The following is a 16,628-nucleotide window of genomic DNA, read 5'->3' as shown; positions in this document are numbered from 1 at the left end:
CACCCAACTCCTTGTCCTCCCATGTCTGTTTGGCCTCTAGCAGCGCATCGTACACCTGGCGACTGGGCTCCGTGCCGGAGAAGACGTAGTAGCGGGCTCGCACCCGCTTGAAGAAGTCCACATGGGCGTAGTAGGAGTTGCCGTTGTGCGGCACATATGTGAGGTCCACGTAGACGGGTGCCGGCTTCTTGCCCGCCTTGTTGGGCGATTCGCTGCGCTTGCGCAGGTTCTTCTCGTTGTTCAGTCGCGTCTTGGTGGCTACCAGGCGGCGCTCCTTCTTGGGCGTGGTGCGAATATCAGCCCCACCCTCCACGGGCAGCGGTGCTGGCGACGGCAGGCCCAGGGGCTTGCCCCACTCCTCTAGACGGTCCTTGGGCAGGGCTCCAGTGGAACTCGTTGTGGTTGTGACGCTTGCTGATGCTGTGGTAGGGGTGGTGGTGGTGACGGCCTCCTCCTGCTGCGGCTGGAAGGACACACTGCCCACGGTGGCGAAACCGCTATCCGCCACGCGGGAGCGCTGTACATCGCTCAGCGGGAAGCGCTGCCGTTCTGCAGTGCTGGTAACGATCTGCTCCATCTCCTCGGCCCTGGAGGGCGAGTACGAGTACTTGGCGGTGACGGAAGACATAACCTCGGCGCCGCGCGCCTGCACGTGCTCTTCGAGCGCGCGCTGGAAGTCCTTGTCCGCCTGGTCAAGGAACTTGTGTCCCGCCCAGGTCTGGCTGCTGCTCTCCACGCTCTCCGACGCCTGGCTGTCGCCGGACGGGACGCCCTGGATCGGGATTGGCTCGGTGCTGGGCTTTATCGAAACGTCGGCGCCAAAGCTATCGGGCAGGGCACCGTAGAAGGAGGTGGCCATGGGGTCGGCCGTGCGGGGCAGCAAGATCGGGAGCGCCGACGAGTGCTCCTCGCTGCCATACTGCGGAGGAATGTCGTCCTGGCTCTCGTCGCCGTCGGCGTCCAGGTCGGAGCGCTTGCTCACGCCGGAGCTGGAGTGCTGCAGTTCGTAGCTGGCGGTGCTGCGCGGGGATCCGAGCAGCAGGTCCTCGTCGTCGTCACGCAGCAGTGACACTTCCTTGGGTAGCAGCTGATCGCGTTCGCTTTCGCTGGTGGTGCGCGTGGTGGTCACCACCACTTTTTCGCTATCTGGCTCCGAGCTGTCCGTGGTGGTCACCGTCTTCTGCTCGGTCACGATTTCCTTGCCGTCCGCCGAGATCACTTTGGTGACCGTGGTGATGGTGGTGGTGATTATCTTGTCTGTGCTGCCGCTAAGGGCAGTGGTGCACTCGAGTCCACGCAGCTCGTGGAGTTCGGGAAGATCCGGCTCACACTCAGCGCGGGCGGCAGCAGCTGCTCCTGCCAGCATCTGCTCCTGTTCGTGCTGCTACATGGGATTAAGAGTATATATATAAGCATATATATTAAATATTTTCTGTCAATACTCTTCCGACTTACCTGCATTTCCAAAGACTTGAGCTCGTCCTTGGTGACGCGTGGGAAAGGCGACGTGGGCTTGGGCGAGGACTCCGGGGTCTCCGTGTGCGACTCCCGGCCCAGCGGAGTGGGAATAGACTGGCTCTCGGAGGTGAGGGCCCCGGGACTGGACTTGCCGCTGATGTCCTTGGGCGATAGCGGTCCCGAAGAGGAGACAACGCTGGCGGCACTGGACTCGCTTTTTCCGCCAGCAGCTCCGGGTCCAGCAGCGGCTCCAGAGCCAGCAGATCCGGTCGAGCTGAACGGCTTGACGCTGGGACTGACGGGCGCCGTTGGTGGAGTCTTGCGGTCAGCCTGGAATTGCGCCTGATCCTGGCCAGACTGCTGGTCTATCTGGGTGAGCGTGATGGACTCCACCTTAGAAGCAGAGGTCTTGGAGCTGGTGGTTGTGCTGCTGCTTTGTTCGCTGGATTGCAGTAGAGTTGTGGTCTTGCTGGTGGTGGTGGTCGAAGTGGAGGTCAAAGCGGAGGTGGTCTCGTGCTCCAGCTGCTCCACGTGCTCGTGCTCCTCCTCGGCGAGCGTGTCAATTGACTCAATATCCTCGGAAGGCTTGTAGATGCTAGTCATCATGATGGTGGCAATGGACTTGGAGCGGCTCTCCTTCACACTGGCGCGCTCGTCCTCATCGTCATCGGGCTCCTCATCTTCGGGATCACTGTGGGTCAGGCGGCCCTCGCTGGCCTGGCTCAGCAGGGACTCACGTCGGGATTCGTCCGTGCCCACGAAGAGCGCCCGCTGGGAGGCGGTGGTGCTGGAGCTGGAGACGCTGCTGGCGGTTGCCTTCTTCAGGCTCTCTTCGGCCGACTTGGCGGCCTCAGTGCTAAATGACTCCTTTGCGGAGACGATCTTCTCGGTGGCCAGGAACTCGGCCACGGTCTCCTTGAGGCTGTCATCTTTCGTGGCACTGCTGGTGCTGGTGCTGCTGGTCTCCTTGGTCTCCTTGGTTTCCTTAGTATCCTTGGTTTCCTTGACCGACTTCAGTGTGGTGCTGGTCTGGATCTCACTGACAATTGACTCCGACGAGCATTCCTCCGACTGCACCAGCAGCTCCTCCAGCTGCGAGGCGGAGGTGCTGGTGTCCTCCTTTAGACTGGGGCCGGTTGTGGTGCTTCCCTTCTCCGCCAGCAGACTGGAGAGCGACTCGCGGCGGGAGCTGTCCTCCACCTTGAGGCTGCTGCTCAGCGAGTCGCTGGTGGACTCTTCTCGCAGCTGGACCGACTGACTGGAGAGGACTGTAGACTTGCTGACGGAAGTGGACACAACCTCCACACTTGACTTCTCCTCCACCTGCTTGCTCTCGACGGTCTCAGTGGTGGTTAGGGAGTGGAGCAGTGACTCCGTCGTCTCCTCGTCGCCATCTTTGGTACTAAACTGGCTGGTGCTGGATGCTGGTCGTGAGATCTTCACGTCCTTGTCGCTTACCTGGCTGGCAACGGACTCGGGGCGTGAGGCCTTTTCACCCTGGAGGCTCTCAGAGAGCACTGACTCTCGTCTGGACTCCCCCTTGCTGGGAGCGGGGGATGAGGGTTCCTTGGCCAGGATGTCTGACTGCTTCGGCTCATGGCTGGCCGCTGACTCCGGACGGGAGGGCACCGACTCCACCTGGCTGGCAACCGACTCCGGGCGACTGACAGCCGCTGCTCCCTGGCGCAGTTGAGCCTTCTCGGACTGCTCAATTTTATCTTTCTCCTCGATGGAGATTGGGCCGGACTTCTGGTCTGGCGATGACTTCTCGGACTCGATATCGACTTTGACGCTTATTTCCAGCGACTTCTCGTCCCTGGCACTTTTGTCGGACTCCTCCTCGGTGTCTGTGGTAGACTTCAGCTTCTCCTCCAGCTGGCGTTCGTCAAAGTCGGGGATGATGTCGGTGATGTCCTTGTCGGATTTGAGTACCTTGGCCACGTCGGCAACGATTTTGGCCACTTCCTCCTCGCGCGGCGACAGTGGTCGTATCGGCTGGGGCGGCAGGATTCCTGGCTTGTCGCCATCGCTGGGGGGAGAGAACCGATGCTCCTCGTCCTCCTCCTTGATGTCGTGCAGCACGGGCTCCTCCCGCTCGCAAATCGTAACCGTGAACTCGGGCGAGCCTACGGTGGTGATGTGCGTTTCCCGCAGCTCCGAGAACGTGCCCAGGTCCAGGCCTGTCTTATCCTGAACACTCTCCGTGGAGATTTCAGTTACTTTGGTGACTTGCTCGGAAACCTCTTCAGTTGCCTTCTCGCTAACTTTCTCGGTGACCTCCTGCACTTTCTTCTCAACGGTCTCCACTGCCGAGCTCAGTAGGCTGGTGACGCTGCTAATCTTGGTGTCCAACACAGATTTTATCTGGGTCAGTTGCTCGGTGCTCTCCTTGCTCACCTGCTCCAGAGTCTCGGCCACAGTGGTCTCCACCTGCTTTACGGAACTCTCGACCTTCTCCTCCACCTGCCTTACTGAGCTCTCGACCTTCTCTTCCACCTGCTTCACTGAACTCTCGACCTTCTCCCCAACCTGCTTCACCGAGGTCTCCACCTTCTCCTCTACTTTGGAGGAAATAGTTTCGAACAACGATGCTTCCGACTGCTTGGTTACGGTCTCTGTCACTGTCTCTGATGCGGTTTCCTTCAGACCCAGTAGGTCTGCCTCAGGTGTCTCCTTAGAGACTCCTGCGCCAAGAGTTTTATGGTCTTCAGCTAGCTGGATGGCCTCTAGGACTGAAGAGGCCTCGTCCACGGGACTGGAGGCTGTGTGCGCCGTATCTGACTGGGAGAGCTCCGCTGGCTTGGTAAGTGCAGCTGGAAGAGCTGAGGATGGCCCACCTTCTACCTTCGAAAAGTCTCCTTCAGCCACATCGACGGGACTCGAGAGAGTTGGTAGCTTGCCCTTGGCCACGGATGTCGTCTGGATCAGGGGCAGACTAAGGTCAGCGATGGATCGTGGACCTTCTTCAATGGGAGAGGAAGCGGTCTCCGCCACCGACGCAGGGCGAGAGGCTTCCTTAGAAGCAGCTGGGGAATTGTCGGCCACCGACTCTGGCCGCGATGGAATCGATGACTTCTCGTCCTTGACGCTCACTGCCGCCACGCTCTCGGCCACTGAGTCGCGTCGGGATGCTTCCTGCGTTTTGTCGATGGCGACGCTGTCTGCGACTGATACTGGACGAGATGGGTCCTTGGATGAGGCCGGTGGCGAATCACACGTTTTACTCGGTGCCTGAATACTCTCAGCCACGGACTCGGGACGCGATGCTTCCTTTGATTTATCATCAGGTAAGCTGTCGGTCTTGGTCACGTCCTCCACCACCGAAGCTGGTCGGGAGGCGTCTGGTTTCACACTTTCTGCAATTGACTCACGTCGGCTTTCCGACTTCTCCGCTTCGTCCTTAACGCTTTCTACCACGGATTCCGGTCTAGATGGTTCCTTGGAGGCCGGAATAGATTTGTCATCCTTGCTGCTCTCCGCCTTAACGCTTTCGGCCACCGACTCTCGCCGATCTTCTTCCTTGGATTTCTCAGCTTCATCTAATACACTTTCTGTAACTGATTCCGGCCTAGAAGCTTCCTTGGAGGCCAGCGGCGATTTCTCGTCCTTAGTACTCTCCGCCTTAATACTTTGCGCCACCGACTCTGGCCTAGATGGCTCCATCGACTTGTCAGCCTCATCCTTGACACTCTCTGCCACGGATACTGGTCTGGAGACTTCCTGGGATGCTAATGGAGACTTTTCACCCAGGGCAATTTCTCCCTTGGCGCTTTCTGCAACGGATTCGGGACGAGAGACTTCCTTCGACTTGGCAGCCTCATCTTTCACACTTCCTGTCACTGATTCTGGCCGGGAAGCCTCATTCGAAGCGAGAGGAGACTTTTCATCCTTGGCACTCTCGGCCTTGATGCTCTCGACCACCGACTCCCGACGACTTTCCGGCTTTTCAGCTTCGTCCTTGACACTCTCGACAACCGATCCGGGTCTTGAGACTTCCTTCGAAGCAAGCGGAGACTTGGACTCCTTGGTACTTTCAGCTACGGATTCACGTCGAGATGGTTCCTTAGACTTTTCAGCCTCGTCCTTAACACTTTCTATCACTGATCCTGGTCGAGAAACTTCCTTGGAGGCTTGGGCGGACTTCTCATCCTTCGTGCTCTCTGCCTTCGCGCTTTCTGCCACAGATGCCGCTCGGGATGGCTCCTTAGACTTTTCAGCCCCATCGCTGACGCTCTCTGCAACAGATTCTGGTCGGGATGGTTCAATAGACTTTTCAGCCTCATCCTTGACGCTTTCTGCAACGGATTCCGGCCTAGAGGCTTCCTTAGAGGCCAGTGGGGACTTCTTGTCTTTCTCACTTTCCGGCTTGATGCTTTCGGCTACAGACTCCCGGCGACTTGCAATCTTGTCGCCTTCATCCTTGACGCTTTCCACAACGGACTCTGGTCGAGAAGGTTCCTTCGAGGGAAGAGTGGACGTTTCGCCCCTTGCACTTTCTGGCTTCACGCTTTCTGCGACGGATTCACGACGACTTTCAGCTTTTTCGGCTTCGTCCCTAATGCTTTCTACGACGGATCCAGGTCGTGAAACTTCTTTCGAAGCAAGAGGTGACTTTTCATCCTTTGTGCTCTCCGCTTTCGTGCTTTCTGCGATGGAATCTCGTCGTGAAGCTTCTTTGGACTTCTCTGCGTCATCTTTTACACTATCCACAACAGATTCTGGGAGTGAGGCCTCCTTCAAAGCCAGGGGCGACTTGTCGTCCAAAGCACTCTCTTGCCTAACACTCTCGGCAACTGAGTCCCGACAGCTTTCAGGCTTCTCAGTTTCGTCCTTGATGCTCTGCACCACCGATTCTGGCCGGGAAGCCAGTGGCGACATTTCGTCCTTTGAACTTTCAAGCTTAGTGCTCTCCGCTTCGGATTCGGGTCGCGAAGGATCCTTGGATTTTTCTGCATCATCCTTGACACTTTCCACTACGGATTCTGGGCGGGAGGCCTCTTTTGAGGCGAGAGGAGATTTCTCGTCCTTGGCGCTTTCTGGCTTAATGCTTTCGGCAACGGATTCCCGACGGCTTTCGGCTTTCTCAGTTTCATCCTTGAGGCTCTCCACAACTGATTCCGGCCTTGAAGCTACCTCGGAGGCCAAAGGGGACTTATCGTCCTTGGTACTGCTTGCTTTAAGGCTGCCTGCGATCGATTCTCGTCGGCTTTCCGGTTTTTCATCCTCATCCTTGAGACTTTCAATGGCAGATGCTGGTCGGGAGGCATCCTTTGATGCCTCCGGAGATTTTTCGTCTTTGGTGCTATCTGCCTTGACGCTTTCCACTATAGACTCTCGCCGTGATGGTTCCTTGGGCTTCTCAGTTTCAGCTGCAACGCTTTCCACCACCGAGTCTGGACGGGACCCATCCTTTGAGCCTGGCGGAGTCGGGGACTTGTCATCCTTGGTTTCTGGCTTTGTACTGTCGACGACCGATTCTGGACGGCTTGCAGGCTTCTCAGCATCATCTTTAATGCTCTCCACAACGGATCCAGGTCGAGAGACTTCCTTTGATGCCAGCGGGGATTTCTCCTCCTTAGGGCTTTCCGGTTTGACGCTTCCTGCTAAGGACTCTCGTCGAGACGGCTCCTTGGATTTATCAGCCACAGCTTCCACAATGTCTTCTGATTTTAAGTCAAGTGATGGCTTGTCATCTGCCTTAGCAACAGATTCCCTACGGCTTTCAGCCTCCTTAGTGCTTTCTGTAACGGATGGTGGACGCGATGGTTCCTTCGATTTATCAGCATCGTCCTTGAGACTTTCTACCACCGATCCAGGCCGGGAAATGTCCTTCGCTGCAAAAGGCGACTTATCGTCCTTAGTGCTCTCTGCCTTAATGCTTTCAGCTACAGATGGTGGACGCGACCTGTCTGTGGATTTTTCGTCCCCATCTTTAATGCCTTCCACTATCGATCCTTGTCGGGACGCTTCTTTAGAGACCTCCTGAGAAGCGGGTGCGGACTTCTCATGCTGAACACTGTCTGCCTTTGTACTTTCGGCGATGGATTCACGACGAGACGCCTCTTTCGAGGCGATTAAAGAAACAGGTTTCTCAACTTCATTATTGGCACTTTCAGCAGGAGATTCAGGGCGCTCTTCTACCGGAGATCCAATAAGGGATTTGGGAGCCTCGTCTACCGGACTTGATGCTGTCTTCTCAATGTCCACTTTAGAGAGTTCAGCTGGCTGGGCTAAATTGGGAGAACTTGTGGGTGTTGCTGTCTGGGGGAAGTCACCATGGGCTACATCTACAGGGCTCGATAGAGTCGGAAGATCACCCTTTAGGTCACTACTTAATGGCAGCACAAATTCGGCAAACTCTTTGGGAGCTTCCTCTATCGGCGAAGATGCAGTCTCTGCCGCTGAAGCCGGGCGAGAAGTTTCCTTGGAGGCAACTGGAGATTTGACATCCTTCACCTCTGTTGGTTTTTCAACCTCAGCATCATCCTTGTGACTTTCTGCAACTGATGCGGCCCTCGAGGGTTCCTTCGAAGCGAGTGGCGACTTGTCATCCTTGGCGCTCTCTGCACTGGCACATTCGGCCGGAGAATCTGGTCGGGATACTTGCTCCGGAGCAGAGGGAGATCTGGGAGCCTCGTCCACAGGAGAAGAGACCGTCACAGCAGCACCAACCTGCGAGAGCTCTGCTGGTTTGGTAAGTGTGGCTGAGACGGAAGAGGAAGAAGCGACGACATGGGAAAAGTCGCCCTCCGCCACGTCAACGGGACTCGAGTCCGTTGGCATTTTTCCTCCAGAGCCCGCTTGCAGATTAAGAGCAAGGCTAGCCCTCTTCACGACCTCAATTTCCGAGAACTCCATGGCCGCTTCCTCGATGGGCGAGGAAGCAGTTTCGCCAACGGACTCTGGCCGCGATGCGTCTTTGGGGGAGATGGAAAGCTTGGACTCGAGCTCAGCAGCGACGGCAGCTTCATGGTCACTGGCCACAGATGTTGGCCTGGGCGAAGACTCCTTCGAAATGACAGCAGCCGGTTCAACCAGCGATTCGCGGGGAGAGGGCTCCTTTGACTTGTCATCCTTGCTGCTCTCGGGCTTTTCAAGCTCATCCTTAACACTGTCTGCCACGGAACCTGGCCTGGACCCTTCCTTCGAAGCTAGAGGAGACTTCTCGTCTTTAGCACTGGAGCCCTTGATGATTTCAGCGACCGATTCCCGGCGGGTTTCTGGTTTTTCGGCTTCATCCTTTACGCTTTCAACAACGGAGGCCGAAAGAGATTTCTCGTCCTAATTGGATGGTAAAAACAAGAAAATATTAAAACAAATAATTTAATTATTATGACACAAATTAAGTTATAGTTAAATGAGAATAGAAGGGTACCAGCCATTTTAGTTGATTTAACAGTTAAAAATATATAGATTTCATACCAGGACACTTTCCGCTTTGAGACTCTCAGTGATGGATTCCCTTCTAGATGGCTCCTTTGATTTTTCGGCCTCATCTTTCACACTTCCTACCACAGATTCTGGCCGGGAAGCTTCCTTAGAAGCCAGTGGAGACTTTTCATCCTTTAAACTATCTGGTTTAACGCTTTCTGCGACTGACTCCCGTCGGGATGGCTCTTTGGATTTATCAGCCTCGTCTTTCACACTCTCTGCCACAGATTCCGGCCGCGAAGCTTCCTTTGAAGCTGCTGCCGACTTCTCGTCTTGGGCTTTTTCCGGTGTGGCACTCCTGGCCACGGATTCGCGTCGACTTTCTGGCTTTTCAGCTTCGTCCTTAACGCTTTTTACCATGGATCCTGGTTCAGATGCTTCCTTGGAAGCCAGAGGGGATTTGTCATCCTTAATGCTCTCCGCTTTGACGCTTTCGGTTACAGATTCTCGACGGGATAGCTCCTTCGACTTGTCCGCCTCGTCCCAAGCACTCTCCGCCACTGACGCCGGCCGAGAAACTTCCTTCGAAGCTGCCGCAGACTTCTCGTCCGTGGCTTTTCCCAGTGAATCGGCCACAGATTCGCGACGACTTTCTGCTCCGTCCTTTACGCTTTCCACAACGGACTCTGGTCTAGATGGTTCCTTGGAGGCCGGAATAGATTTGTCATCCTTGCTGCTCTCCGCCTTAACGCTTTCGGCCACCGACTCTCGCCGATCTTCTTCCTTGGATTTCTCAGCTTCATCTAATACACTTTCTGTAACTGATTCCGGCCTAGAAGCTTCCTTGGAGGCCAGCGGCGATTTCTCGTCCTGAGTACTCTCCGCCTTAATGCTTTGCGCGACCGACTCCGGCCTAGATGGCTCCTTCGACTTGTCAGCCTCATCCTTGACACTTTCTGCCACGGATACTGGTCTGGAGGCTTCCTGGGATGCCAATGGAGACTTTTCGCCCAGGGCAATTCCTCCCTTGGCGCTTTCGGGACGAGAGGTCTCCTTCGACTGTTCAGCGTCATCTTTCATGCTTTCTGCCACCGACTGTCGTCGAGATGGCTCCTTGGACTTGTCAACGTCGTCTTTAACATCTTCCGCCACGGATTCGGGCCTAGAAACTTCTTTTGAGGCCAATGCAGATTTATCGTCCTTTACACTCTCGGCCCTTACACTTTCTCCCACAGATTCTCGCCGGGATGGACTCTTCGATTTGTCAGACTCGTCTTTAACGCTTTCCACCTTCGATTCTGGTCGGGATGGTTCCTTGGAGCTATCTGGCTTAACGCTGACTGATTCAGCAACTGATTCGCGGCGGCTCTCAGGCTTTTCGGATTCATCTATGACGCTTTCCACCACAGATTCCGGCCTAGAAAACTCCTTTGAGGGAACTGGTGATTTTCCGGCAGTAATGCTCTCTGGCTTTGTACTTTCAACTGATTCACGCCGGCTTTTTTCCTTTTCAGCCGCATCTTTCTCGCTCTCGATAGCAGACGCTGGTCGTGAAACTTCTTTTGATGCTGCAGGAGTTTTGTCATCGGCAACTGGTTTGACACTTTCCACCACAGATTCAGGCTTGTCAGTATCATCCTTGTCGCTTTCCGCCACTGAATCTGGTCTGGACACATCCCTAGAGGCAACGGGCGACTGGTCGACCTTGCCGACTTCCGTCTTCATTATTTCCGCCGCGGACCCTGGTCGCGATGGCTCTGCGGACTTGGCGACATCGTCCTTTACACTTTCGGCAACCGATTCTGGTCGCGAAACATCCTTGGAGGAAAGAGGGGACTTTTCGTCCTTGGCAATGTCGGCCTTAAGGCTTTCAGCCACGGATTCACGCCGAGATTCCTCCTTAGACTTGACCGCCTCATCCTTGAGGCTCTCCACCACCGATTCTGGCCGGGAAACTTCTTTCGAGGCGAGTGGAGACTTTTCATCCTTTGTACTCTCGGCCTTGATGCTCTCGACCACAGACTCTCGGCGACTTTCCGGCTTTTCAGCTTCGTCCTTGACACTCTCGACAACCGATCCGGGTCTTGAGACTTCCTTCGAAGCAAGCGGAGACTTGGACTCCTTGGTACTTTCAGCTACGGATTCACGTCGAGATGGTTCCTTAGACTTTTCAGCCTCGTCCTTAACACTTTCTGTCACTGATCCTGGTCGAGAAACTTCCTTGGAGGCTTGGGCGGACTTCTCATCCTTCGTGCTCTCTGCCTTCGCGCTTTCTGCCACAGATGCCGCTCGGGATGGTTCCTTAGACTTTTCAGCCCCATCGCTGACGCTCTCTGCAACAGATTCTGGTCGGGATGGTTCAATAGACTTTTCAGCCTCATCCTTGACGCTTTCTGCAACGGATTCCGGCCTAGAGGCTTCCTTAGAGGCCAGTGGGGACTTCTTGTCCTTCTCACTTTCCGGCTTGATGCTTTCGGCCACAGACTCCCGGCGACTTGCGGTCTCGTCGCCTTCATCCTTGACACTTTCTACAACGGACTCTGGTCGAGAAGGTTCCTTCGAAGGAAGAGCAGACGTTTCGTCCTTTGCACTCTCTGGCTTCACGCTTTCGGCCACAGATTCCCTGCGGCTATCCGCCTTTTCAGCTTGATCCTTGAGGCTTTCAGCGACTGACTCTGGACGGGACCCTTCCTTGGAGGCCAGTGATAACTTGTCATCTTTCGTGCTCTCGGCCTTGACGCTTTCTGCAATGGATTCCCGACGGGACGGCTCCTTGGACTTGTCTGCCTCGTCTTTTGTGCTCTCTGCCACAGATTCTGGTCTGGAAGCTTCCTTCGAGGCCAGAGGAGATTTTTCGTCCTTTGCACTTTCGGGTTTAATGCTCTCCGCAATAGATTCCCGGCGGCTTTCCGGTTTCTCCGCTTCATCTAGGACATGCTCTTGAGAGGATTCGGGACGCGAAGCATCTTTGGAAGCCGGTTCAGACTTTTCATCCTTATGGCTCTCGGCTACGGATTCCCGTCGGGAAGGTTCCTTGGACTTGTCGACTTCCGCGTGAATACTTCCCGTCACTGAGACTGGTCGGGAAGCTTCTTGGGAGGCGGGAGCAGATTTTTCGTCCTTGGCGCTATCTGGCTTTCCGCTCTCTGCCACCGATTCTCGTCGGCTCTCCGGCTTCTCAGCCTCATCTTTGGCGCTCTCCGCAACGGATTGCGGCCGCGAAACTTCTTTGGAAGCAAATGGAGACTTCTCGTCGGATTTAGCACCATCTCCGGCCGATTCGGGGCGGGAGGCCTCCTTTGAGGCAGCAGGTGAGGTCTCCGCTTTGGCAGTTTCTGACGGAACTGGCTCTGGTTTTTCGGCTTCCTGTTTGGCCTGCACCTCAACCTCTATGGCCTCCTCAATGGTGGCGGGACTCTCCATAGAGACGGTGTCTTCGCGATCCTTAGCCTCTTTCGGGGGCACGGTGGCCGACTGCACCAACTGCGCCGGGAGCTCATCCTCGGAGGTAATGTCGCTGGTTTCCTTCTCTTCGGGAGTGCTGGCCGACTTTTTGGCCTCCTTCTCGGTTATGATTCCTGACTCTTCCTTTTTCTCGGACTTTGGTTCTGTGTCCTTTTCTTGCTCCTTTGGATGATCTTGACTTTCTTGGACGGTCGCCACAATTGCCTCCACAATCGGTTCGGTCTCCAGGGTCACAGCCACCATCTCTGTCTTCTTTTCCATTGCAGCTGCCAGCTTCTCCACAACCACCTCCTTGACTTCCACTTTAGGTTCCTCCGCTTTGGGCTCAGCCTGCTCCTGCTCGAGCTCTGCTTCCTTGGTCTCTTTTTCGTCGTCGGTTTCCTTTTCTTCCTTGGCGGACTCCTCTTTATGCGAAATGCTCTTAGCGCCGGCATCTTGGCTGTCCTTTTCGTACAACCCAAGATCGGCTTCCTCATGAACAGGCAGATCCGCCACTTCGTCGGGCGTTTTGATGACATCTCGCAAAAGGTTCTGCTGCGCTTCGAAGGTCATCTTCATGGGCAGCACTCGTTCCCCAGAGTCGGGTAGCTCGCCCAAAATCTCCCTCTTGGCATCCCTGGGGATATCCTTGGTAGTTGCGGCCAGCACGGCCTCAATTGCGGATGGAGCCACTTCGGGAAGAGCCTGAACTGTGGCCACTACAATAGCCTCTACTTCCTTGGTTTCCTCCTTGACATACTTCTCTTCGATCACCAGGTCCTCCTTGATCTGGTCCAGCGGGATGCGCTCGTCCTCGGGAAGGGTGGGCGCAGTGGTGGCCCCCGACTCAATGGTGGCCGAGAACTTCTCTTCGGGCAGGCTTTCCTGAAGATTGACGGGCAGTACGTCGACTGGAGCTCCGACCGGGTCGTCCTTGGTATCCGACGTTTTCTTGCTCAGCTTCTCCTCCGGTGTTGGCGAGGAAAACTCCTCCTCCTGGCCGGGCTTGGCCAATTGCTCCTCGGTGCGCGACTTGACAATGTCCTTGGCAGCGGTAATGATATCCTGCACTTCGGCCTTGATTTCGCGCTGCTCCAGATCCTCTTCCTGTTCCGACACTTCCGGTTCCTGTCGTCCGGATGCGGAGGCGCCCTCCAGCCGCGCCTTGCGCTCTGCGGCTTCCACCTTGGCGATGGCCGCCTCGATTTCCTCCTCGGCACTCTTTTTGCGCTTCTTTTCCGACTCCTGCGAATCGCGCTGATGCTTCTGGATCTCCTCCTCCTTGGTCATGCTGCTTTCCTGCTCAACGATCGAATCTTCGGTGTACTGTTCCACCTCCTCCTTTTCGATGATCAGATACTCCTCCTCCTCCTCGGGTTCATCCTCACCATCGCCGGTTCCCTCGGCGGGCATTTCGCGCAGCTCGGCCTTGATCTGTTGATGTTGATGGCGCTTCATTTCGTCCCGGCTGAACACCGCCTCGATCTCGCGCACCACCTCTTGTTCTTCCTTCAGGTCGTCGAGTTCGCGCTGCTTTTCCGCATCGAGTTCCTGAGAGGCGGTAAGGTCCTGGAGTTTCTTCGCGGCCGTGGTCTCATCGACGGAGGGAGTGGACACCAAGCTGGAATCAGTGGTACCGCCCTTGTCCAGGCGCGCCTTCTTGAGGTCCGCCGCCTTTGGCTTGGCCTGCTTCACCGGGCTACCAGGTGCTGGTGCTCGCTTCGAGGGCGAAACGCCACGAGGTCTCCGCGAGATCGGCTTCCTCTGGGCTGCCTGAGAGGCCCCAGTCGCCGCCGTTTTCGTTTCCGCCTGCTGTTGGACTCGCCGTTCGCTGGTGGCGCTAGTGATCCGCCTGGAGGAGGCTGTGCTGGTGGCCTGAACGCGAGCCGCCTGCTGCTTGGACTCCAGCACCTTGCGATTGTTAGCCTCCTTGGCGCTCTTGGCTGGAGTGCTGCTGGGACTGGACTTGGTGGCTGGGCGGCTCATCACCTTCGGCTTGGCGTCGCGGGCCGCGGGTGCAGCACGGGCAGCGGGCGTGGCTGTGGGTGAGCTCTTCTTCTCATCCCGCTTGGCCAGCTTGCGGTCCATGGACTTGGGCGGCTTGGTGTCGATGCGGGACCGAACCACGGGCTTAACCTCTGCCCGCGGCTTTTCCGCCTTGCCCTTGCCAGACGCCTTGCCTGGTTTGCCGGTGGGCGTAGCATCGGTGGGAGCTGCATCTACTCCATCTTTACCGGAGGTGATGGTTGCTGCAGGTGCTGCCGCCTGCTGAGGCTTCATGATTAGCACCTCCACCTTCTTCTCCTCGCCCGCATCTTTGTTGTCCTGCTCGACTGGCTCGGTTTCCTGTTCATGATCGGGTTCCGTCTCCGCCTCGGCCTCCTGCTCGGCGGGAGCTGCCTCATCCCCAGTGTCAGCGGGCTCGGGTTCTGCCTCCTGTTCCGGCTCTGCATCCGTGTCTATGGAATCCGCCTTGGTGCGGGCAATAGATGCGGCAGACGCAGCTGCCGACGCAGCCGCCGCTTCCTTTGCCTTGTTGTCCTGCTGCTGAGGGTGCGGATGCTGGACTGCTATGGCAGCACTGGCCACGGGACCGAACTTGCTGGACTTGTAGGTGGCGCTGGGTGGAGCCGGAGTGGCCTCGATGGCCGACTTCAGGCTCTTGCGCGTTCCGGCCACAGTCTGGATGGCTGGGGCAATCGATTTGGCTGTACAGGTCGAGTGCTTCATGAACTCCAGGTGCTTTAGCTTCTCGAGCCCCTCCTGGATCTTGAAGTCGGGAGTGCTGCCCGGGAAGAGTATGCGGGTGATAGTGTCGTCCGGATTGGCCGGCTGCCAAACGAGAAGGGCGCATATGGAGACCAGGTTCTGCAGCGGGAAGTTAAAGTCGCGCGACTCCCGGGCAGCAAAGAGCCGCTGGTCGCCGGCGTGCCACTTCTGGAGGAACTCCTTTACTTCCTTGGAGTCTCGCGCTGGACTTATCACATACATGTCCAGAGTTCCGTGGCCCACCTTGTGGTAGAGGTTGACCGGCTCCTGGTTGCGGTAGCAGCCCTGTGGCTTGAGATCCAGTGCCTTGAGGTCGCTGACGATGCCGTGCCCGCGCTCGAAGAGATCGATTAAGAGTGGGTCGCGATCCTTGTCGCCGTCGGGGCTGAGCAGGCCCTTGCGGTCAGGTACGTTTCCGAAGAAGTGCCCGATCTGGGGGTAGACGTGGGAGTCCCGCTTGCGCGAAACCACCGCCCCCAATCCCTGGACGTTGCTGTTGTTCAGGCGCGTCATCAGCACCGCGTCCAGTCGGTCCAGGTGCCGGGCAAAGTCCCAGAAGCACGCCTTCCGGTTGAAGCCGCCATCAACTGCAGGAGGAGAGTAGGTTCGGTTACTTGGACAGGTGTTTTATACGCGTATGTGTTTGTTTACCAAGCATGTTGAAGCCGTTGATCCCGAAGAGGGCAGCATCACCCTGGCCGCCGGGGAAGACGTATAGCGTGGGATGGGTGAAGCGGATATTTCCTACCACGTCAGAGGTCTCGAGCAGCTCCCTCAGCGAAGTCGGCATCACCATAGGCGCCAGGTAATCTGTGCAAAAATACAGCTCGTTAAGTTCTTCGCATTCGTCTTGACTTCAAGAACACTTTTTTCTCGAATAAGAGAGAACATTGAAAACATTTGGTCTTGGTTCGTTTCCGTTCTCCATTTATCGGGTGTAGAAAACCATACCTATAAATCCGTTGATACACTCGCTGCTCGTGTCTAGGACGTCCACGGGATTGATCCGGATCCGGCACTGGCGCGCAAAGGACTTCTCGGGCAGGGTGTGCCACAGACCCGCGTCCGCGCAGTGAATGTTCATGGTGATGGTGTCCGCATACGCCCGGATCACCCTTTGTACGTCGTGCTCCTGGAAGGCCTCCGAGAAGTCCGCCACAGAGAAGGTTCCGTCCTGCGTGGGAACGAGTTGGGTTAGGCTAGGAACTCAAGGAGTTTGAATCGTGACCGTAACCCACCTGCAGTATCCAGGAACCATTTCCGCTGAAGGTGTAGCCGGCGTGGATGATGTGCCGGTGGCGGGTAAAGCTGCTGAGCAGGTTTCGCATGCACTGGATCAGCGTGTTGTACTGCGGGTGGATGAGCACCTCCGTCACCAGATTCTCGCTGGCATACTGGATGAGTCGTTCGCCTGAAAGAAAAGAGGGACGCACAAAGTTGTCACATTAGTCTTGTGGGTTCATTTCTGATTATGCCTATAGACCAGATTCCTTGGACGGAAACGGAGTTGGCGCGCTTAAGGCATCGCTTCCACTTGCATCCTTTCCTGATCTGACCTCTTTCTTTTGGGGGGCAGTCACACCGTC

At 56.3% G+C, this 16,628-nt stretch overlaps 1 protein-coding gene across 6 annotated transcripts in view; it reads right to left on the bottom strand.

Annotated features, from left to right (window-relative positions):
- LOC108023190 (microtubule-associated protein futsch) overlaps positions 1-16,628 on the bottom strand; it is a 61,550-nt gene that overhangs the window by 3,601 nt on the left and 41,321 nt on the right. For all 6 annotated transcript variants that reach the window (XR_007766009.1, XM_017092437.3, XM_017092434.3 and 3 more), the window contains exons 4-9: positions 16,281-16,453; positions 15,994-16,216; positions 15,694-15,852; positions 8,881-15,629; positions 1,456-8,739; positions 4-1,384 (exon numbers count right to left, since the gene is read on the bottom strand). Coding sequence is in view for 5 of the 6 variants with exons in the window: in XM_017092437.3 (XP_016947926.3) it covers positions 4-1,384; positions 1,456-8,739; positions 8,881-15,629; positions 15,694-15,852; positions 15,994-16,216; positions 16,281-16,453 (15,969 nt within the window). In the remaining variant the exon portion in view is untranslated. The remainder of the gene's footprint in view (positions 1-3; positions 1,385-1,455; positions 8,740-8,880; positions 15,630-15,693; positions 15,853-15,993; positions 16,217-16,280; positions 16,454-16,628) is intronic.

Source organism: Drosophila biarmipes, chromosome X, assembly GCF_025231255.1.
Source record: "Drosophila biarmipes strain raj3 chromosome X, RU_DBia_V1.1, whole genome shotgun sequence".
NCBI lineage: Eukaryota > Metazoa > Arthropoda > Insecta > Diptera > Drosophilidae > Drosophila > Drosophila biarmipes.
The sequence above is the reverse complement of the archived record's forward strand: the minus strand, read 5'-3'. Positions and strand labels throughout refer to the sequence as shown.